At 46.6% G+C, this 21,638-nt stretch overlaps 9 protein-coding genes across 9 annotated transcripts; 3 read left to right on the forward strand and 6 right to left on the reverse strand.

Annotated features, from left to right (window-relative positions):
• Positions 1–1,313: 1,313 nt before the first annotated feature.
• Positions 1,314–2,940, reverse strand: SERLADRAFT_435130 (uncharacterized protein; the record flags this gene model as incomplete). Its single annotated transcript, XM_007315385.1, has 8 exons — positions 1,314–1,496; positions 1,549–1,597; positions 2,477–2,505; positions 2,563–2,601; positions 2,654–2,668; positions 2,721–2,740; positions 2,795–2,834; positions 2,902–2,940. The coding sequence occupies 8 exons, from the start codon at positions 2,938–2,940 to the stop codon at positions 1,314–1,316; spliced, it is 414 nt and encodes a 137-aa protein (XP_007315447.1).
• A 712-nt stretch (positions 2,941–3,652) lies between these two features.
• Positions 3,653–5,325, forward strand: SERLADRAFT_446582 (uncharacterized protein; the record flags this gene model as incomplete). The annotated part of the gene is made up of 4 exons (XM_007315386.1): positions 3,653–3,873; positions 3,932–4,054; positions 4,110–4,188; positions 4,251–5,325. 4 exons carry the CDS (start codon positions 3,653–3,655, stop codon positions 4,431–4,433), a joined length of 606 nt encoding a protein of 201 aa, XP_007315448.1.
• Positions 5,326–5,979: 654 nt separating this feature from the next.
• SERLADRAFT_460625 (uncharacterized protein) lies at positions 5,980–7,279 on the reverse strand (the record flags this gene model as incomplete). The annotated part of the gene is made up of 3 exons (XM_007315387.1): positions 5,980–6,189; positions 6,249–6,977; positions 7,037–7,279. The coding sequence occupies 3 exons, from the start codon at positions 7,236–7,238 to the stop codon at positions 6,128–6,130; spliced, it is 993 nt and encodes a 330-aa protein (XP_007315449.1).
• A 141-nt stretch (positions 7,280–7,420) lies between these two features.
• SERLADRAFT_460630 (uncharacterized protein) lies at positions 7,421–9,568 on the reverse strand (the record flags this gene model as incomplete). Its single annotated transcript, XM_007315388.1, has 5 exons — positions 7,421–8,119; positions 8,190–8,497; positions 8,687–8,722; positions 8,778–8,847; positions 8,929–9,568. 5 exons carry the CDS (start codon positions 9,126–9,128, stop codon positions 7,795–7,797), a joined length of 939 nt encoding a protein of 312 aa, XP_007315450.1.
• A 1,203-nt stretch (positions 9,569–10,771) lies between these two features.
• Positions 10,772–11,590, forward strand: SERLADRAFT_382045 (uncharacterized protein; the record flags this gene model as incomplete). The annotated part of the gene is made up of 2 exons (XM_007315389.1): positions 10,772–11,220; positions 11,284–11,590. 2 exons carry the CDS (start codon positions 10,830–10,832, stop codon positions 11,460–11,462), a joined length of 570 nt encoding a protein of 189 aa, XP_007315451.1.
• A 99-nt stretch (positions 11,591–11,689) lies between these two features.
• SERLADRAFT_382050 (uncharacterized protein) lies at positions 11,690–12,070 on the reverse strand (the record flags this gene model as incomplete). The annotated part of the gene is made up of 1 exon (XM_007315390.1): positions 11,690–12,070. A coding segment is annotated over one exon (166 nt), but the record flags the coding sequence as incomplete, so codon positions are not given.
• A 266-nt stretch (positions 12,071–12,336) lies between these two features.
• SERLADRAFT_347000 (uncharacterized protein) lies at positions 12,337–14,780 on the forward strand (the record flags this gene model as incomplete). Its single annotated transcript, XM_007315391.1, has 6 exons — positions 12,337–12,824; positions 12,894–13,025; positions 13,110–13,179; positions 13,245–13,642; positions 13,707–14,040; positions 14,121–14,780. The coding sequence occupies 6 exons, from the start codon at positions 12,337–12,339 to the stop codon at positions 14,778–14,780; spliced, it is 2,082 nt and encodes a 693-aa protein (XP_007315453.1).
• Positions 14,781–15,329: 549 nt separating this feature from the next.
• SERLADRAFT_347058 (uncharacterized protein) lies at positions 15,330–16,687 on the reverse strand (the record flags this gene model as incomplete). Its single annotated transcript, XM_007315392.1, has 5 exons — positions 15,330–15,494; positions 15,563–15,777; positions 15,834–15,890; positions 15,951–16,350; positions 16,532–16,687. 5 exons carry the CDS (start codon positions 16,685–16,687, stop codon positions 15,330–15,332), a joined length of 993 nt encoding a protein of 330 aa, XP_007315454.1.
• Positions 16,688–16,906: 219 nt separating this feature from the next.
• SERLADRAFT_460640 (uncharacterized protein) lies at positions 16,907–17,834 on the reverse strand (the record flags this gene model as incomplete). The annotated part of the gene is made up of 2 exons (XM_007315393.1): positions 16,907–17,214; positions 17,282–17,834. The coding sequence occupies one exon, from the start codon at positions 17,774–17,776 to the stop codon at positions 17,300–17,302; it is 477 nt and encodes a 158-aa protein (XP_007315455.1).
• Between the last annotated feature and the right edge of the window lie 3,804 nt (positions 17,835–21,638).

A 21,638-nucleotide genomic window follows, 5' to 3' on the forward strand; every position in this document is an offset into this window, starting at 1 on the left:
GTTGAACGGAGCTTTCGAGGATTTGATCGTTAGAGCGACCTGACTACAGATAGATATGCAGGTTAAATATGAAAGGAAATGTCGTTGCACTCCAAGGGGTGTGTGATACCTATGCTTTGAAAGGTATATCAGAGTAAAGGTCGCGGACAAAGACGACAAACAATGAGGCCTCAGGTTGTCTGCCAGTGATATACTTATACATGGGGGCGGCCGCTTTACGAATTCCACGTCGACAACGCCATCAGCGGATCAGCCTTCTACCAACCTTCGAAAGCAGCATTAGACGAACTGACTGCATAGCCCCGTGCCGTCAGTCCAATGGTAGCGTGTGGCTGTGGGCCGGCGGCGCTCGGTTGAAACGATACTACCATGACTGACATATAATTGTGAGTGGCTTTGTATATATTCGAACGACTTTAACTTCATCACTGCGATTGATTGGAGTTGGATGGAAATATGCCTTGATCCACAAGCCGAGCTTCTGGATAAGTAGGGCTCGAACACTCCTGGTGAAGTGTTTACCATGGTGCTCGCGTTCAAGTTGGCACAGGATTCTCGGCTGGGTCAGATACACCGTTGCCGTGTGAAAAGTAGGAGGAAGTGAGCACACGTGCAGCTTTTCTGTTCCACAATCGCGACTTCGTCGTCTTCACTGGAACGCAAAGCGTTGTTGAGGTCGTTCTGTAACATACTAAGTCAATCTCGAGCCGACTTCAGGCAGACTTTCCACCAGCCAAAAACACCATCTTTTGAGCATCGTGATCCCACGGTATCCGATCCCACACAGGTTGTCTATAAGCACCGGTCTGCACTTAGTATATGCACAGCATAGAACCTTCGTCATATACTTGCAGATCGTAATCAGTGTCGGCTTTCGAAATTTGGTAAGACGGACCCAGGTGGGATATCACGCGTTTCACTATGACATGATTTTTTTTTTTAATTTAGTGCTGGGTGCTAGGTAATGAATGAACACTTACAACAGTCAAATCTCACATTCCGCAGTCTCTTGACGACTGATTGTCATTGCGCGAGCATAGAGTTTGGATCAATAGTATAAGATTAGGGGTTAGGAAGATATGAAGAAGCTCGGTACGAGAAGATTGTACGTTGTAAATAACTCGTTATTCCTCCACAGGGAGTTGACTTCGCAATGACCCATCTCAGTGGCCTCTACAATTGTCGACCGCAATAGCACAAATGACCAATAACTGTCGCCGCTCGGAATCAGCCCACGCGAACTGTTGATGGGCACGGTACTCACCGAACCTCTTGCTTTGATCATCCCCCCTAAGACACATGCGTGCTCGTTATCAGAAGTCAGCTGTCTCGGCATTAGGGAACGGTGATATGAAATGCAACGGCGCGGAGGATGGTAAGTCGTCCTCAAAGAGATCACGTTTGTGGAAGACCTGTCTAAGGTTGAGCACCATGCGGCAGCCCGCGATTACCACCGTGGTAAGTGCGATGCCTTGAGGGACTTGATTCCATACAGGCTGCAACAATTATCTGAAAATTGTCAAGGCCAGAGGATTACTCCACACTCACTGCCTCTGAAAGCCAAATCTTGGCAGCGACGCCGTACACGGTGACGATGCTGAAGGAAATGAGGAAGGGAATCGTGTCAGTATATTATGGAGAGAACTCACAGGATAAAGTATAACGAAAAATCTCGCAGAGAAAGTTCGAGTGGCGTGTTTACTCTCCAGCTACCTAGGATCTTGTGCATATCCCACGCGTGACTTGTACCAGCCCAGAGGAGAAGAAGCGTGAGGATGCTCTGGAGGGAGACTAGCGGGATGGTGAATATGTAAAAATATTTCCTGCTGTCCAAAGAAGAGCAGATAGATATATTTGGAATAGACCCTTCTGGAAGTAGCAAGATGAAGAGGGCGCATACAGTAAGGGCACAGACACCTACCATGAGCCACATTGAACATAATTCCTAACATGACTGACATTGCTATCAATTCCACTCATCACACATGTGACAACGATCATCTTCTTCGCATTTTTATAGGCCCCATTAACGCGATAAAGCATCAAACCTGTTCAATGTTATCATAAGATATGATCAGACGAATCAAGTAAAACGGACCTTGTACAGTCCAAATGACGATAGCGGTTCCCCAAGCCTGAAAGCGAAGATATTCGTTGCCTGAAATAACATTACTTTATAATAGTTCATGACCAATCGTTGGCATACATCTATGGTCAAGACGAGATCAAAATCTTTAAAATCAATACATTGTACTATCACCTACTTCTGTAAGATACCTTCGTCAGTAATTCACATAGTAAGTGCGAGTAACCCAACTTTATCCGCAGCTGATTGGCCCACATATACTTCACATAGTGTCAGTCGTTATGTATCTCTTGTAACGAAGGAGATGATAGCACCTATAGCGTTTGCACTTTGACGTCACGTATGTTAGTCTAACTCGTGAAATCAAGAGTAAAACAAACAGACACCCACAGTAGAAGAAGTTCTCCAAAGTACCTCGTCTACGGGGGAAATATAAGGTATGAGAGACCCAGTCCTATCGTAGTATCACTACGTACCACAAGATATAACACAGCCCTCGGATCAAAATTACACTTCTACGAGATGGTATGAGACGTGATCATACATATATACATTGAAGGGCCATACCCATATCAAGGTCACCTGTGAGCAGATTAGCGGATCCATAAAGCTACGGGACAAGATTGATCCATACTTCACGGTCCAATGTAAGTGCTACGAGAGGGAGAGGTCAGTATGTAAGTTCCGGGAGTATAGATTTGTACTCACCATGATCATAGAAAGCGATAAAAGCAGGAGCCACTATAAACTTGCGTCAATAAGCAATTAGCATTAGAGTAAGACAGCATTCAGCATCTACGTTGACACAACCGAACCAGATGAATGGCACGAGCATCGCTAGCAGCAATTGCCATATCTAAGTTTATGATTAAATGGCGAGTGTATTACGCCAGTGTTGAGTCACTTGGGCGGCGACACGCGTCCGTCCTAGATTTTGTGAAGTGCAGAGATGAAAAAAAAAATGCCAGCGCTGAGAACGAGGGAGCCAGTTTTACTACGGGAAACAAAGTAACGAGTAGTGAGGACTGAATCTAAACCAGTGCGCTTGGATATCGACAGTTAGCGCCCAACCAGAATACTCCCATGATCATTACACATCACGACTGTAGATCGATCCATTGATCATTGATGCCCAGGAATTTATCTGTTTCTTTCCCAAGCATCGGACGGTCAGAGAGTGCTGTGATATGTCACAGTTGTTACACTGCGAGGTTCGTTTAACGATGAAATTGGAATAGTGGATATCCTGCGGGCTATTGGTATAAAGTAGCATAATCTATATTATCAGAAGCAGCGAAGAATCGATGTGAATTCAAGTGCGACAGTAGAGACATGTAGCGTCAATGAACAACACTACATGGTCGTATAGCAAGTGAGCGGTTCGGTTGGCGTCAACGCTGCCTTCGCTGTGTCGGGAATTTCCATAGAAGTTGGGGACCAGCGACTTCAAGCATTGGTTAGCGGCTGCGTTTACGAAAGGGCTCATCCATCGACGTATCCTTTTACTTTTCAGATCTAACGCATTTTAGGGAAACTGCAGCGGGCTTGTCTACTCATCAAAACGTCATGTCTGCGCATTTCTACGAAGTCGCACTTTTTGGCGAATTTTTCTCTCAGGATCTCAAGGCCATCCTCAACCGTATAACACTTCACAGCGAGTCATCCCAGCCAATGCACGCGCGTGAAATCGTGTTCGAGCCTTTTGATGCGCAGGCCCAGAAGAATTCGGGAAGTGATCCAGTACTGCTACGAGCCAGGAAAGAGCTCACTGAACCGTCGTCTGGTTGGTAAGTCCTTCTCCTGATCAATGCGTTTCTTTTGCCATTTGCAGACTGGTCTTGGAAGGGCACTATTTTCGTATCTCAAACCAGAGTCTGTCCGCGTGCACCCAGAGGCTACCGTTCGACCATGGGCAACTTGTCAAGTTATAGGTGACGCGCTCAGCTTTGCATCAGCATTGGGATATATGTGAGTGGTTCGTGAGCCTGTCCACCTGTATGCTCGACCCCAACGTCTTCACTAGCCGTCGCTCCCAGATCTATAAGCGTGGATATGTATTTCGCCGAGGAATTCTTGTAATCCAAATGTTTCAACAAGAACAAGTACTCATCAATACATATATATTGCACTAGTTCAAATTTGACGTTAGGTTCATGTTCATCAGGTTGACCCAAAAACCCAGCAGCCTATCCCAGCACACGCAGATACACTATGGGAAGTCGAGGTCAAAACAGCGTCACCCATTCGCAACACGCAAGAGACGCCTCTCAGCCACTCGGTGGATGCGGTACTAGAAGTTCAACTGCTCATGAAAGGATTACTCGACCTGAGACGGCAGGACCTGTGATATAAAGCATTGGTTTTCAACTTCTGCCAATGACTGGTAATAGGAGTAGTATCAAGGTTTATCTTGTTCCAAGTCGTCATCCCAATCCGCGAGATCCACATCACCGTCTTCATCTAAGGCTCCCGTTCGCTTCATTAGGTCCAGTAATGTAGCAGGATCCACTGTGACATCCTCTTCTGAAGCACTTTCTTCCTTGTCATCCGGTCCATCTTCCACTCCTTCGTCTTCCTCGTCATCCGTATCTATGGACACTGAACCATCTTCGTCGCTAGCCGCATACTCTCCAAGTGAGGTTAGTCCACCTCCGGCCACGGGGCTCTCTTCTTCACTTCCGTATCCTCCTAGCAAACCCGCAATGGCCTTCTTCCCTGCATTAACGTCTAGTTTTCGTCGTTTGGGTATTCTCTCTCCCTCATTACTACGAGTAACAGTACCCTGTGCATCAACTGTCGTCCCTGAAAATGCACCTTCCTCCCAGACCTCGATTGTGGGGAACTCCACGAAGTGGGTGTGTTGTAGGAGAGTCGATAGTTTCTGCATTGGGTCTAGCTTGTAGTATGCGGTTTGCGGACCTAACAAGGGGTCTAGTTTTGCTTTGATAAAACACTGCGGACACGTGAAAGCTTCTGGGTCTTCTGGGTCTGGGTGTACGAGCGACCTTGTCCACGCAGGTATTTTATCGTCTCTTTTCGATCTGTTCCGTTCAACTACATGACTCTGGATGAGAGAAAGGAGTGGTTTATCGATGTTGTTTCGATGAGTCAGCAGAGTGAACGTAGGGCTAGGATCTGTTGATGAAGGACCAAGAGGATCGACAGGAGGATGGAACATGAATTCGATAGTCAAAAAAACTGTTTTATTCCTACCGAAACATACTTTGAGTTCGAAAAAAGGATTAGAGTAAAAAGATACACACTTGGAATCCCAGCTTGACTGGTTCTGTTTCCTTTTCTCCATTCCCTCTGAAAGCATCTCCACTTCTATATCGCGGTAGTCGAGCTGCACTCTTAGAATATCTCTCTTGGTTTTGCCCTCGTGTCTTCCTATACCCCGTCTCCCTGCACCTCTGTTCCCTCGGCTTCTCCTCATTCCACGACCACGGTCACTTCCTCTCGTCTCCAAACCACCTACTGCTATGTCCCTTCCCCACGAGCCTACTTGCCTTCCGACATCCTCCAAGAACACATAGTCTTCCATCATAGTGCCCCATCCATATTTATTCATAGGAACATATTTAGCTCTATCGCGAATGCCTGAACATGGATTGCGAGTTTTGTGGGCAGCTGAGCATGCCAGTGAGCATGTTTGAAGCGAGCATCGGGGACAAGTGTATTTGGAATATGAGCAGTTGCAAATACTGCACAGAGCTTGACAAGAGGATGAAGAGCTTGCTTCAGGTCCAGAAAGCACATCCGCCATTTGCACTAGTACGGGTGACCAGGTCTCCTTCACTGGCAAAAGTTTTAAGAGGTAATCGAGTCGAAGGCTCCGGCATTCTTTGTGTCGGCCCGGGAGCAGGATGAGCTTAAGACTCAGACTTGTACTAAGTTACTATCATACAATTGATATTCGTTTGCCTTGAACAAAAATATTACAATACAGTAGTTCTTGCAGCATCTACATAAATAACACTTTAATGTTTCGCATATCAACGACGTGCTGCGAGAGCAAGTAAACAATTAATATGACACAGTTCACAGATCGTCCATCCCAAAGTCGATCTCCACCTTCTCTCCAGGCTTAAATGCCGGCAGACCTGCGGAGATAAAATGCAAACGTTTAGAAGACCAATGCATGTAATCTGATAATACTTACCAAGGTAGGGACATCCAGCACATCGGAATGCATCCCCAAGGAAACAGCTTCCACAGCTGCTCGTCGCCTTGGGTGCTGCTTTCGCAGCATCTATCAACCGTTCTTTCTCACCCTGTGCGACTTCCGTAGCCTGTCCGCTCTCTGAGCCATCAAGCACCACCACCTTGCTTTGCTTCAGCTCCTCTGCCTCCAACTCAGCAAGACCACACGAGCAATTCTTACATGCTTTCTTTCGCCGAGGGGCACTGGCATTCACGGGCTCGCATATAGCAACCGGCCGTTCCTTGTCCGCCGCAGTAAGAAGAGCTTCAGCATCGATTGTTGGTGTGGATGGAGAACTCAAAGTCCATAGGGCCTTCTTAGATGACTTGCGCTCCGCATCCAACTTGCGTCGCGGTAATGCCATAGACGGGGCTGCCCCGGCTCCGTTGATGGCTGTAGACTTGGTTTCAATAGAAAGTTTGGTGCCGACGGAATGTGCAGGCTTTTGAGCGATGAGGGTTCCTTCTTCGGTGAAAGTGGATAGAATGGTGAACCCAGCAAGTGTGAGCTCTGATGGGAGAGTCGAAAAACCAGATGTAAGGTTGAGTAAATGCAACGTTCCCAACGGAGTAAGACCGTCCAGAAGTTGAGAAAGCAAAGATGATAGGGAAGGCATTAGACGCTCGTACTCTGGTGGGGTCAAAATCACATGGACAGAGGAGTATGTCAAAGGTGTCAACACCGTGGCTTGCAGGTAAAGCATCAGCATTCCGCATGTCAATCGAGGAGGAATTCGTAATACATACCTCCATCGAGCAATCTGTCCAGCATCTGTTTCTCCACCTGTCTGGTTTCGTCGAGATTAGAAATGACAGATTGGTATTTTCCATCTTGAGCTGTAACGAGAGATCCGATAGCGAGTGCAGGTCCTTTGGCGGGAACAGCGGCGACAGCAGAACGGTGGTCTTGTGGAATGGCAGAAGGAACGTAGACAGCTGTGGGGGCCATTGGGGACGATAGCGAGACGAACTAGACAGACAGTTCGGGTCAGGAACAAAAATCTGATTATTAGTATGAGGCCATGGGGCCGCTTAGATAAGCTGCTGAGTGAGGCAATGTCGGAGCCGGATAGTCGGCCATTCGGCCGTGAACCCAACTGGCACTCGCGACCTCGCAACGACTAACAAAGGCGAAGACATAACTGGCTCCCATTGTTAATGTGGCGACCAACTGGACCAGGTGACTCATGCAGAAACGGTTTATCATAAAGTAAAGACTCATCAAGGAACTGTTTACGAATTTAATACGAAAGGCGTCATAATGGCGATAACATTCCGATTGGTCGTATAGTACAGACAGCAATAATAGAAGAGAAGTACGAAGGAACAAAAATACTGGTGAAAAGTAATAGTTGGAACAGTAACCGTTTATACCACAGACACATGACGTAGGACGAGAATGATTTTATAGGCGAATTCGAAAACAAAGTCCAAGGTGGATAGGCTACGTCGTCGCGGTCGGGAATGCGAACATCTAGCCATAGAGCAGGATATGGGTTAGGTGACTATTGTTGGAGTTCACCGTTTGGAGGTACGTGAGGGGGCATCGCAGATGGAGGGCCACCAGCGACATGCATGCCATCTGGAGCATAAGGCGTCATGAGAGCGCTGCGGACACGAATTAGCATCATCCTATACCACTCCTCATCCACTCCCGCTTTCTCCTGTTCAGCCGTGATTTGCTGCAGGTGTCCCAGTTCTTTCATCCACGACATCCTCCAGTTAATGTTTCCATGCTCGTCCACTTCAAATTGGTCTGGGCCAAGGGAGATGGCAGGGGGAGGGGGGAAACGCATTCCAGGGGGCATCATGGAGAATGCCGGATCAAACCTACCATCATGACGGAAAAGCCACAACTATAAGAACATGAAGAAAATAGATGAGGGCATAAGACACTCACGGTGGTGGATACGGAGGAGGGTATGGCGCTTGTCTGCTCGGGCCAGCATCATCTGGATGCATAGGAGGTTGGACGAATTGATGCGGGTCGCTGAAGGCAGGTTCAGGAGGATGATAGTCTACATCCTGCTCCTCGGAGTTGCGACCTTGTTTTTGACCCTTGGGTTTTTTCTTGCGAACACGATGTACTCCAGTCCGGGGGTCAACGTTATCATTCACCGTCCAATAGGAGCCCTTCCCACGGTCGGTCAAAGGGCGGGGAACTTTTTCAAAACAAGGGTTGAGAGAAAGATTATGCCGAACAGAATTCTACATAATTGAGACGCGGGGATTAGCAAGTTGACTTTGTTTTGGGTAGTATAGTGAAACAAAACAAATATGAACACAATCAAACATCAACATCGCGGTCGCGTCCCGCGTCGACGTGAACAAACGCGATCGTAAATTGGACATTATAAAGGATATTGATGCATGTAATATAGAGCCAAAATCGCTTACTTTCCATCCAGAAGGTGCGGATCTAAAATAAGGAAACTATTGTATAAAACGTGAGTTAAAAAATCAGAGCATTAGCCCAGTTTTGGCTTACACGAGACTCAATCGCATAGTAAATGTCTTCTAGGAGTAGTTTTTGGTTGGGAGAGCCCTTGATAGCATATCTGTTTATGTTGATAGGACAAACACGAAAAGGTCAGATTTTGAAGCACGTCATACGAAGCGAAAATGCAGAAGGTATATACCGGATAAGCGTAGAATAAGGGTAAAATGGCTTGCTTCCCGGTGGCCCATCTCTTAATGAGTCGAGGTTAATTGGTAGGCCACCAGTAAGGTCGTTTGGCTCCTGTGGATAATACGAGTTGGCTTGCGACAAGTCGGGTTGGTCTGGCGGTGGCATCATATTGGCTGGCATGACCGTTGGTGGGGGTTGTTGAGACATCATGAGTTCCAGCACGAAATTGAAGAAGAAGACAGGTGCTAGTTGAAAATTGCTGTCCTCTCTGCTGTATGATGGCGGAGGGCGGTGGTTGATGTTGGAAAAGAACGGGATGCCAACAGATGGTGGCTTATGTCATGCGTGAGAAATAGAGTAGAACGCACGGGCCATGCGGTTCCCCACAGAATGCCCTTCGACGTTGATAGGGACAGCGAGTATCCATTCCTGCAGAAATCCTGGACGATGGTGAGCTATAATTTGGTGGAGGTTTGTTGTTTACAATTGCAGCCACTGCCTACAATACACAGCGACACAATGTCCAAATTGTGGAAGACACGATAAAACAAAATCCAAACCAAGCACGCTCTCCAATACACAAACAAAGCGCAGGTCACTTTTGCCCCCAGGCCACTGCAACAGCATTCAGGCCTATCAAAATTACTGTGTCCATCCCATGATGTGTTCGAATCCGTAGATCTACACATCATCATTCATTGCTCTCGATTCCTGTGTATTTTTGTTCTAAAATTCATGTCTTTTTTCATGATGCCGCCCTCCTGGCAGACGTGGTTTTATCTCCACATGGTTCTTCCATAACCCATCTTCGCCAGCTCAACCCCAGGAGCTATCGTTTCCGTCTGTGAATTGGTCTACAGCCATTCATCATCGGTGAGCTCTACTTCGATGACTATTGGGTGTGACCGCAGTATTTCAGAAATATTCATCCGTGTAATCCACGACTCCTGGTGGCCCTGAACTCCGTATCTTTGAAGGCGTGATATCATATTGTGCATTGCTCCTTTGATGTGGCCGATGAAGCTTGAAGACCGGTCACCACAGCAAGCAGACTATGCTAAGCAAGTCAAGCCCCGCGAGTTACCTGCGCTATATTTTATACTACAAACACAGGTGTTTTCTGATATCTTTTACGCCTCAAAGCGCACTGCTCTTCATCGGAGACATGTTTAACTTTGCTTTTTGTTCAGTTGCATACCACAGGTGGAGTATATGTGCCGTTTTGTGTTCTAACATCTGTTCCTTTATTAGACAGATTCTTGACAGCCTCGTTGTGCTGGTGGGAAGTGTGAATGAGGTACGTAAACCCTGGCTTTACCGTTGTTGGCGCCCGTATGAAAAGTAATGACATATCTTGTGAAGATTCCTCGCTGTTTCCTGTCGTACCGTTCGGCTGTCTTCTTTGACCGAGGCTAAATGATCAGCAAGCTTCACCGATCATTTGATACGTTTCGACAAATGATATCCTATAGTCTCATCGCCCTGATGAGTGGAGTTACTCACACAGTCTTGACACCCCTGTCGATTTATCGAAAACAGGACATCACGACGCCAGTGCTGAAAGTGTTTCTGTATTGCTCTTGGTTAGATGGTGTGGTACACCGTATTTCTTGAGCTCACAACAGGCAGTTAGTGACACGAATCCTCTGATCTCTCTACGTCACCCTAATAGACGATAGCCATATCTTGTCCTAAGTATACTATCATATTACTTTCATAATAAGACCTAGTTTTTCCCTTGCTATCAAACTTCCTGCGGATGATCATCGATACTCTTTTCTGTGGCTAGAATTGGAGAAACTATTTTAGGGTTAGGGTCTGACTATGTAGTAGCGTTGGACTGTTTGTTCTCCACAGATGTGACGACGAAACAGTCTTGGAGGCTTGACAGTCCTACATTGTATTGACATAATGTCTACCTATGATACAGAAACAGACGATAATGGACCTATAGACATAACTGATACAGTTACGTCGCGGTACTTCATATTACCTGCCTCAGCTGCAGTGGTCGGAACCCTCATTGGAATGGTTCGAGGTTCACGCCTGGCAGCCCTTCGCTTTCTTGCAGAAAATGCACACCGGCCTCCAACGACAGTACGAGGATGGTATTTTTACAACAAGACCAAGAACTACCGAAGAATGCAAGGAGGACTGAAAGCAGCGGGAGTCGACGGATCGAAACTGGCATTGACAGCTCTGGGGTGGGTTGGTATCGAGGACGGACTACAAAGAATAGGGTTGAACGATGTGAGTGAGTTTGGAGCGGGGATAGGCACTGCAGGGGTCTTTTCAGCCGTGTGTGAGTTGTTCTGATTGTCTTTTGTTGTTGCTGTTGAGTCTAGACTTGTATGTTTTCATCTAGACCGACTGCCCTGGAGAACGACAGGTCGCACCCTCGTTATCGGGGCGATGATTGGAGGAGGAATGAGATTTCTCCGGTGGGCTCAAGAGTATCTGCGAGAGACGGCAAAATCACAGGCGGCTGAGGTGGAGCATGCAGCCTCATCCGAAGAGCAATCTGGGGGAAATAAATCTGTTTGAGATGATCACAAAATTTGCATATAGAAATGTTAGAAAGGTTCGAGACCAGCGCGACGTTTGGCGACGATCGATGGCATTTGTTTTCATCAATGATTTGTGAAATGGAACATGTTATTATGCAAGGATTTGAATAATAAAATAAAGATGTGCTCGGGTAGCGGCAGCTATGCCGGCGGGCGGTGTTGTCTACACGTTGGTCACTGCGGCCGACAGCGACAAGAGCTGTTTTAAAGGCAAAGGCTTACATTCAGAGTGTCTTTTCTCTTCTTGTCCTGCTCCACCTCGCGGGTAACCGAAAGATATACTCGGAATGCAGATGACCCTCGCTCCACAGGTCCCAGCTTCGAAGAAATCTCGGGCAACTGGAACCGGTTCCAATCCATCACTGGCCCCCTCTAATCATAATCAACCTCTACAACCACCACCACCACCGTCATCGTCATCGAGGTCATCGCCATCGTCGTTCTCGAGCTCGCCATCGTTACTCTCAGCCTCGTCTTTTCTTCTGCCGAAAGCCATGATCAAGCTGTGGCCCAGTATCAGTCCTGGCATCAACGACCAGCTCACTCCACGCGCTGGACCCAATGGACAGGAACGCCCCAATCCATTTGATGTGCCGCCTTCGCCATCGAGCCAGCCAACGCCGGGACAGCAAACGCCAACGCTGGGGCAGTCTTACCACCACCATTTGCTGAATACGCACACTGCGAATACGACTTCGGCCCTCGCCGTAGCTGATCTCACGCCGCCAGGTGGGCTAGGCCCCCTAACCCCTCCTCTCGGTAATTTTGCCGCTGGTCTTCCTACCACCCACTTGACCCTTCATGCTCCCGATTTTAACATGCGCCAGCCTCCATCTTCAAAGCATTCATCAATGTCAAATAAGTCCTCAACGCCATCGTCATCGTCCACCTCGCTGCGAACAACCCCCTCAGCTTGCACCACCACTCCAGCACCACCAACAGGCACTTCAAAGGGCCAGATCCACGTTAAACTCATCTCCGCACGTTCCTTAAACATCTCATCGATAAATGCTCGTCCCTATGTCGTCGTCCAGTTCGAGCAGAACGAGTTCGTCAGTCGAGACCCCACCGATGAAACGGACAAGGAGGTCAAGGGAATTGCCACGGCTCTTTCTAGAGTCAGCTCTTCAAATGCTCTGTCAGCTCTTACTGCCATCGGCTCGAGAGGTCCTGTCGACACAGCAAAGCGGGGCAAATCCAGTGCCGGAAGCACTCCAGCCTCATCACTCTCATCGTCGGGGAAACCGCCAATATCTCCCGCAGCAGCCCCCGGGTCTGCAAATGGTTTATTTGGTCGTTTATCTGCACACAACCCTGTGTGGAAACACGAGGTGTCATTGTGAGATATCTTTACATCATATCCTTAAGAAAGAAGCTCATTTTGATCTTTGATGACGGTCTCGTCCAGTGACGTTACTTCCGAGGAATCCCTCATTACATTCAATGTATACGATCGTGCCGTAGAAGACCACGGCTTTCTGGGCACAGTTCAAATCAAGCCCGCTCTCGTTCATGATCACACCGTGGACCAGTGGTACAAGTACGTAACATGGCTCCATTCTGCTATCTTTGTGAGCTGTCCTGGGACTATCATGACTGATTTTTATCGGTGTCTTTTTTGTAGGCTCCGGCCGTTCGAGAATGAGATTGTAAGCGGTGAGATGCGTGTACAAGTCACGTTCGAGCAGTACAAGGTACGTGATTCAGCCTCATGTTTCTCACCCTGGCCTTTTTCGACTTAACCGTGGCACGTGATCAGACCAAGCGCGCACTTACTCCAAGAGATTTCGAGTTTTTAAAGCTTATCGGCCGAGGGACATTCGGCAAAGTGTTTCAAGTGCGGAAGAGGGATACTAAGCGTATATACGCAATGAAGGTCCTATCGAAAAAGGAGATCGTGGCCAAGAAGGAAGTCGCACATACGATTGGCGAACGCAAGATATTACAACGTTCGCTAGAGTCCCCTTTCCTCGTTGGTCTCAAGTTCAGCTTTCAAACCGATGCGGATCTGTACTTGGTGACCGACTTCAAGAGCGGAGGCGAATTGTTTTGGCATCTGCAAAAAGAAACTCGATTTAGCGAGGAACGGGCACGATTCTACATCGCCGAGCTGATCCTGGCATTAGAGCATCTACACAAGTACAATATTGTTTATCGGTACGTTTTTTCCGATCATATTGCCATCAGCTTACTTATCTTTACTTAATGTAACGTTGCGCAGTGATTTGAAACCCGAAAATATCTTGTTAGACGCGACAGGCCATCTTGCACTGTGTGATTTTGGCCTTTCCAAAGCCGATCTCCGGTCAGATGAGCTAACCACCACGTTTTGCGGGACTACAGAGTATCTGGCTCCAGAGGTGCTTCTAGACGAACATGGATACTCAAAACTAGTTGATTTCTGGTCACTCGGTGTTTTGTTGTTCGAGATGTGTTGCGGCTGGAGTCCTTTTTATGCAGAGGATACGCAACAAATGTACAAGAACATATGCTTCGGAAAGATAAGGTTCCCGCGAAACGTTATCAGCGAAGATGGGAAGCAATTCGTAAAAGGGGTAAGTGACATGCTTCTTTCCGGATTTCTAGCTTCTTATGACCTCTCCCTTTCCTCTTTTGTCTTCCCGCATGTCTATAGCTCCTGAACCGGAATCCGAAGCATCGCCTCGGTGCGCAGCGTGATGCAGCAGATTTGAAAGAGCATCCATTCTTCAAGTCTATAGATTGGCAAGCACTGTCGCTCAAGCAAGTCACTCCACCATTCAAACCTGTTGTCGAGTCGGATGAGTCGACGGCAAACTTTGATCCTGAGTTTACCACAGCAGATATCCGGGAAGTTGGAGTTGATCATATGGATTTGGACGAGGAAGATCCATCAGAGGATTGGACCTCGCGGTCGATAACTGTGTCAGGTTTTGTGCATACGCCGAACGGGCCTTTAGGGAGTGACAAGAATGGCATCAGCCCGATCACCCCTCTCGGCCTCCCGACTCAAGTGAATGCGAGCCGGAGCCAGGGCATACAGATATCGAAAAAGAAGAAGAAAGAGGCCGCTGGTAGTCCACTGACTAACAGTGTGCAGGAGAACTTCCGCGGATTCACATATTCTGGGGAGAGCGTGGTCACTCCCAACGGAATTTTAGGACATAGTGGAGTGGTGGGAGATGACGAGGCTGTGGATGATGAAGAGACGCAGGAGCCGACAACGGAAGACGAATTTGAGGATGAAGATAATTTTGCGGGTAGGTATTCGACTGCCAGGCGGCAAGGCGTTGTGGATGAAGATATGCGTGTTTAATAATTGTCGGTTGCTATTACCGTGGGCGCTATCATTTTTACTTCCTTTTCTAAACTGCAGACTATCTATGCTATTGCGTTGCTGGGAAATGGATTTATCTGCATGTTACGTGCATAGCAAACCACACCCGCTTCTGCATTTTCTTGTTCATCTCAAGTCAGCGCTTACCCCCATCCAACGCTTTCTTTATTCTTCCATTGACACAATTGTAATTTTTCAGTCATGCTGCTGATCCCCACAACTTACATTTGTATGCCCTTGATAGGCGTCAAGCTACTTTTTTTTTATGGAGCATCTATTCTACGCAATTCTGTGTTTTCTATATTACCATACGTAAATTTTGTAATAATCTTGAAATTGCAAGCAGTGGTTTGTACGATCACACAAACTCAGAAACGAACACACCAATTCAATTGAAACACTGTTGCCCAAAAAAAAAAAAAAAAAAAAAGTCCAGATGCACATCATCTGGATAGATCTATGATAATCGGTAGCTAAAACTATGGTATATGGAGTTCGCAAGTCATCAAGAGTCCCTTTACATTCTCGTTACCAGTCGTAAACGCTACTGCAGCCTGGGCGAGAAAGGTTAAGTCCACCGCGAAGAATAGTAGGTAGTACCTTTCCATTGATGATCGTATTCTTCACGATGGACTCAACCTCGTGAGGCGTCACCCGTCCATACCAGATACTCGAGCCGCTTGGAGTATGAATCTATCCCGAGAAGAGAATGATCAGGATTCAGAGATTCGAGCCATATAGGAAGGAAGGATACACACAACACAATTTCCGGCAAACTTATGGCCTCCGAAATGTGACGTACGAACGATGAGTACCTTGTGCTCATCGGGAAGCGTTTTAAGATGAGCTATAAAAGATTCCTCCTTCTCCTCTTGAGATTTACCCGCTTCTGTCATCTCCAGAGGAGTGGTGTGCGACACATCCTCGAGCTGAGTATGCACCTCCCATCCTTCTTTCTCCAAATACTGGGTAAATGCTGTATCGAGAAATATATTGGACAGGAGCACGAACAACAAATGCGTTTTAACTTACTTTCCGCTAAAATGGGTGCAGTTATGTGACAACGTTTATCTCTTCTCTTATGGGAACCTGGAATTTCGCCGATAATTAATGACACCTGTGGGTGACAGCAACAAACATAGCTCGTACATAGCATGATTACACAGGAGTAGGGTAAAACCCATGACTTGAGCTCTGATTTTTCCTGTGGGACCCCAGCTCTACCATATGAGGGGTCGAGTGAATCATCCCAAAAATGCTCTGCTCCCTCTTGCGAGCGAGGAACTTGGGCGACGATTTTGAAATCAGGGAAGACGATGACGGTCTCCTTGGTAGGATCGTCACAAATGGTGTTATGGCTTCCATTGAGAATGGAGAGTCTCTGAGCATCAGACTGTTCAAATATGCCACGAGATTTTCTTCCGTTCTGCTTTGGTCCTTTCTTGGCAGCTCCCAGAGTGTCATTTACGTGGAGTAGATGAGCGGCAAGAGTGCCCTTGGTGTCAGTGATTTCACTGTCCCAGTCGTACTTTCCAGTTGAAATGATAACCTTTAAGATTTGTGTGAGAAAATGGGCTCATGGACGTGGTAGATTCGGAGGGAGTAGTGTACCTGTCTGCGATAAGGTTTGACTGAGCCATACATATCTGAATCCATATCTACATGCATTCGCTTTGAGTAATCACTGTGCTCTACAATAGATGTTTAGTAAGGCATGCACAAGTGAAGACGAGGCAACATTTCGACACACCCTGATCACAAGGGTCTGCGCAGTTTCTGCAGTCGGCATTGCTCACTGGTACGGACAGCGAAGTAAGGTCATTGACGATATACTGCGTGTCGGCAGGGCCCCAAACGAAATTTCTGAGTTTTCCAAGTACACTCATGGTGGCAGGACGTAAAGAAAGGGAGGTAGGCAAGCGCAGAGGAGGAGGAAAAGCAGGCAAGGATGTTACGGGGCACTAAACTTCTTTTATCAGATAAGATGGGCGGGTGAGAACCTTTTATAGCGGATTCGCGGCCAAGCCGGAACACGTCATGATGGCACTCCGTCTGCCGTCCTATGGCCACGGGCGCCCGGAACTACTTATCTTGCAGTACTCAAGGAAATAAGTATACTAGACTGATGTTTTAAACATTGTTGGTAGAGTCGTTAATGCGCAACTACCACTCTTTGCGGAAAGCTGAACAACCAGGGAAGCATCCCAGCACTTGGCACACACTCCATTCCTCCTCCTACATCTTTTCAGAACCCACGCTGGATAGCCCATGACCTAAGATGAGCCGCTTCAACCGCAGCAAGTATATACTTAACTCACGACCTCTATCATTATATCCAAAAATGAAGGTTCGGGCTCTACTAAAATACGGTAGCGAAGCCCCAAATCCTCCTTCGAGAAACACCCGGTGTGACCTGTAATTATGCATAACTAATCAATACAACCCAAATGGAAAGGAGCAAGACCACAAAATACACGAACGTTTTAAGTCATAGGCTCTCATCCACGATGATACGGACGATCATGCTCAAGCTGCTCCTCTACCCTCTTCGCCTCTTCCTTCAACACAGACCATGATGGTCTTTGTTTGGAATCTGTCCCTAACAGCGCCTCTCGTATCCTATCTCGCCTGTCTGTCTTGCTTTCATCCCATCCAGGACCCATGCTACCCGTGTCTATAGTCGATTGTGATTCATACCCAAAGAAATATTTTGGTTGTGCCCGCCGTGTCTTTGCCACCATCATTAGATCAACCAGAGTGTGCTCCTTGTGTAAGTTGGAGGTTGGAGAGTGCCGGCGTACGAATACGTCGTCGATGACTTCTGAAAGGTTTTCTGGTGTTATGAAAGTTTCAGACTGGTGGTACAATGATACAAGGGAGCGCATCTTTGCATCACGTTGGGCGCGAGCTTTAGACGAAGCAAACCGTCTGGTGACGGACCTCAGCTGAGTGGGCCTCAGAGTGACGGAAAGCATGCAGAAAAAAAGACTATAACAGCTCTCAGAGAGTCCGTTTGAAACGAGATGAAAGACTGTAGGTCACGGTGGCAATATCATATTTAGTCACATTTAGTCACACCTTGCAAAAGCGTGACAAAAGACAGGACACAGGACCGAATATCCAACAATAAACTCTGCCAGTACATATAGAATGTTATTATATTGTACATCAGGATGATATTATAGATTGTATCTAACCAGTCATTATAGTGTTATATAATGTATTGTGCAACCTTCACCAATTTCCTGATGTTTGGCTGAGCCTCAATGGCTCTGGAACTGATCAGCCCCTCAGGGCGCGGGAACAGGTGTGGGAGAAGGATTCCTTTGGGCAAACAAATGCCGTAACAATGTAAATACAAAGCTTCTTATATAACAAATATACGTAAATATCATGTGAAAAAACAATGGTGGCCACAAAAAGCCAGTTATAATCACAGAGTAAATCTTCGGGTGAAGCTCCCAAGTTCGCTTACATAATATAATTTCTACATTTATAGCATTCTAAAAGTACTATCATAGTAGTGTACCTGTACCTTGATAATTCAATATCAATGTGATCGAAAATATCAGTCAGATGGGCTCGTGATAACCTCTGGTAGCCTTGAGAGAACCCTAATAAACCTATGTGAAACTCAGCTGCTGCCCAAGAGGCTATAGAAACAACTATATTATTTACCTATGTGAAACTACAATAGATGTTAGTTTAAGGTGATCTCTAATAAATGTAATGTAACATACCTCAGCCGCTGCCCAAGAGGCTATAGAAACGACTGAGGTATTTCTATACTAAACCCCCTACTACTTATAGTCGGAGGTGCTACTCGCTACAGTATAATGACTCCTAGGAGTACAATTGTGCTCCTAGGAGAACAATGGTTACTCCATGGAGTGGTGGCTATGCTCCATGGAGAACAATGGCTGCTTCGGCAGAGACTGTAACAACCAAGAGTTAGTTACTCTGGCGCACACAAGAACACACTATAAGGGTAGTGAATGGGGAGTGGTTACCCCTTGAGCTGCAGAGAGTTTGTTGGTTAACAACAGGAGGACTCGCTGAGGAGTCTCCTGGATCTATTGGGGTATATATACTACTACAGGGTTGTTTGTACATGTGTACTATACAGTTGATAGAGACAGTGGCTGATGATGTCATGGGGGCTAGCCCGCATGGCCAGCTCCACTGTGTGAGAGAGTTGTGTCTAAAATAAGAAGAAAGGCAACGCAGCGCGAGAAAGAGGAGTTTGAACAAAAGGGGAAGTGCCACGTGGCATTATGTATGAAAGCTAAAGTACAAGGTTAAAGCGGAGAATAAAAATAAAGGAGAGGTCTGAAAATTGTGTTATCGTAACACTACCCCCCTTCTAAGGCTCGACTTCCAGGCTCGACCAAATACCGGAGGTGGTAGTTAAATTTTCAGGCATAGGTTGAAAAAGGGAATTAAAAAGTTTTGAGTCCATGCCTCTAAGCTTCCTAGGAGCTGAGGGGTTCTTAGAATAAAATTCTTGAACAGCATTGCGGGAGTTTTCCAGATGGGCTTCTGGTTCCCACGTTCTGTCCTCGTCTCCATAGCCCTTCCATAGGACTAGGAACTCTAATTTGCCACGCTTCAAGCATACATCCACCACTTGTTCGACTTCGAACTCTTCTTCACCTTCCTGGGTGACTACAACCGGTCCGGGCCGGTCTACACACTGTCCCGGCAGCGGCCCTTTGTAGGGTTTTACACGGCTAATTTTGACCGTGGGTACTACCCTCATTCGTTTTGGGAGTTCCAGCTCCACTGCGTTGGGTTTGACTTCCTTAATCCGGTAAGGGCCAATCCATTTTTCGGTCAGTTTTCTAGACTGCCGATCTTTTAACTTTAAATGGTCGGTATCTAACCAGACCAGGTTGCCGACCTTGTAGTCAGGGGCTTTAGAGCGTCTACGCTCTGCCCTGTTTTTCATCTGCTCTGCAGTTTTGAATAGCGCCTTGCGCATTTCGTCTAAAACAGATTTCATGTCTTTGGCCATGTTCCCAGCAGCCTTGTTCTTGCTTTTGCCAGGTTCTACACCCATTCTGGGGAGGTACAATCTAGTAACCTCGAATGGTGCCTTTCCTGTAGCCGACGACTGTTTGATATTATAAGAGAACTGGGCTATCTTTAGCCACTTGGCCCAATCCGTCTGTCTGTCATTAATAAATATACGGAGGTATTGCTTCAACTCCTGGTTGAGTCTCTCCGTTTGTCCATCAGTTTGCGGATGGAACGCCGTTGATAATTTAGGTTTGATGTCCAGCATCCGGCATAATTCTTTCGTAAATTCGCTAGCGAATTGAGGTCCTCTGTCGGAGATAAACGTTTCTGGTAACCCATGGATAGACCATACAAAATCTTTAAATAAATCTGCCGTACCCGCGGCGGTAATGGTTTTATTGGTGGGTATGAATACCACTTCTTTGGAGAAGCGATCTACTGTTACAATTGACATACCAGCACCTACTTATGCTTCACTTTTGTACTTCTACTTTTATTTTCCAAGTCACATGACCAGTCATGTGACCATTTACTTTACTTTACATTTTCGACTTTTCATAGTCATATGACCAGTCATGTGACACATCACCTGACCAGTGTCTAGACTCATCATATGACCGGTCACATGCTAGATATCGGACTTTAAACTTTATTTACAACTGTACAGTACCTCATGCATTTTAGTATATATACGGGAGCAATACATGGGGAAGGACTCAGCGAGTCCTCCTGTTGTATACCAACTAACTCACTGCATCTTAAGGGGTAACCACTCCCTCTTCTCTTTTCTCTATAGTGTGTTCCTGTGTGTGCCAGAGTTTATCTTGGTTGTTACATCTACTACCACCATTACTGAATCATACCCATTTGACTCGGGCAGATCCGTCGTGAAGTCAACCGATATATCCTGCCAGGGACCAGCTGGTATCGGATTCGGCATAAGTTTACTGGCCGGCGGTTGATGAGAATTCTTTGCCATGGCACATCTCAGACAGGATTTTACATATTCCTGTACGTCTTTGACCATGCCAGGCCACATGTAGTTTCTGGAGATCAACTCCATTGTTCATTGCCACCCAGGGTGCCCAGCCACTGGAGTGTCGTGATGTCTGTCTATTGCCTTGATCTTTGCGGACTCAGGCACATAGATTTTGTCTTTAAAATGGAAGAGCCCATCTTCCCATAAATAGTTTTCATTGCCATCAAGGTGCGCCTTCTCTTCTGAGGAGATGTCTTTCTTGAAGACTTTCAGAAGATTGGAATCCTGCCCGATTCTAACATTGGCAACCCTAGATTGGTCTATCAGGGTAACTCCTTTGTTGTCATCTTCGATGCCGTTGGCATGATCCTCTCTTCTGGACAAAGTGTCCGCTTTCCCCATAGAGCTTCCAGGCTTGTGAATTAATTTATAATTAAACCTTGACAAGTATACCGCGTAGCGGGCCTGTCTTTGGTTCAAGTCTCGGGCCGTCATAAAATACTCCAGATTCTTATGATCGGTCCAAATTTCAAATTGGTGTCTAGCACCTTCTAAGTAGTGCCGCCAGTGCTCTAAGGCTCTAATGATGGCCAGCATCTCTTTGTCGTAAATTTGATAGTTGCACTCTGTAGGCGACAAACTATGTGATAAATAGGCACAAGGCCTCCAAAGATTGTCAGGGCATTTAATTGACAAAACAGCCCCAGTAGCAAAATCAGAAGAGTCGGTTTCTAGCCGGAACTCTTTGTCCAATTCTGGAAATGCTAATATGGGTGCCGTTGTAAACACCTGTTTAAGCTTATCAAAAGCTTCTTGTTCCTTGGCGCCCCAGTGCCAAA

Source organism: Serpula lacrymans (assembly GCF_000218685.1).
Source record: "Serpula lacrymans var. lacrymans S7.9 unplaced genomic scaffold SERLAscaffold_4, whole genome shotgun sequence".
NCBI classification, from domain to species: Eukaryota; Fungi; Basidiomycota; class Agaricomycetes; order Boletales; family Serpulaceae; genus Serpula; species Serpula lacrymans.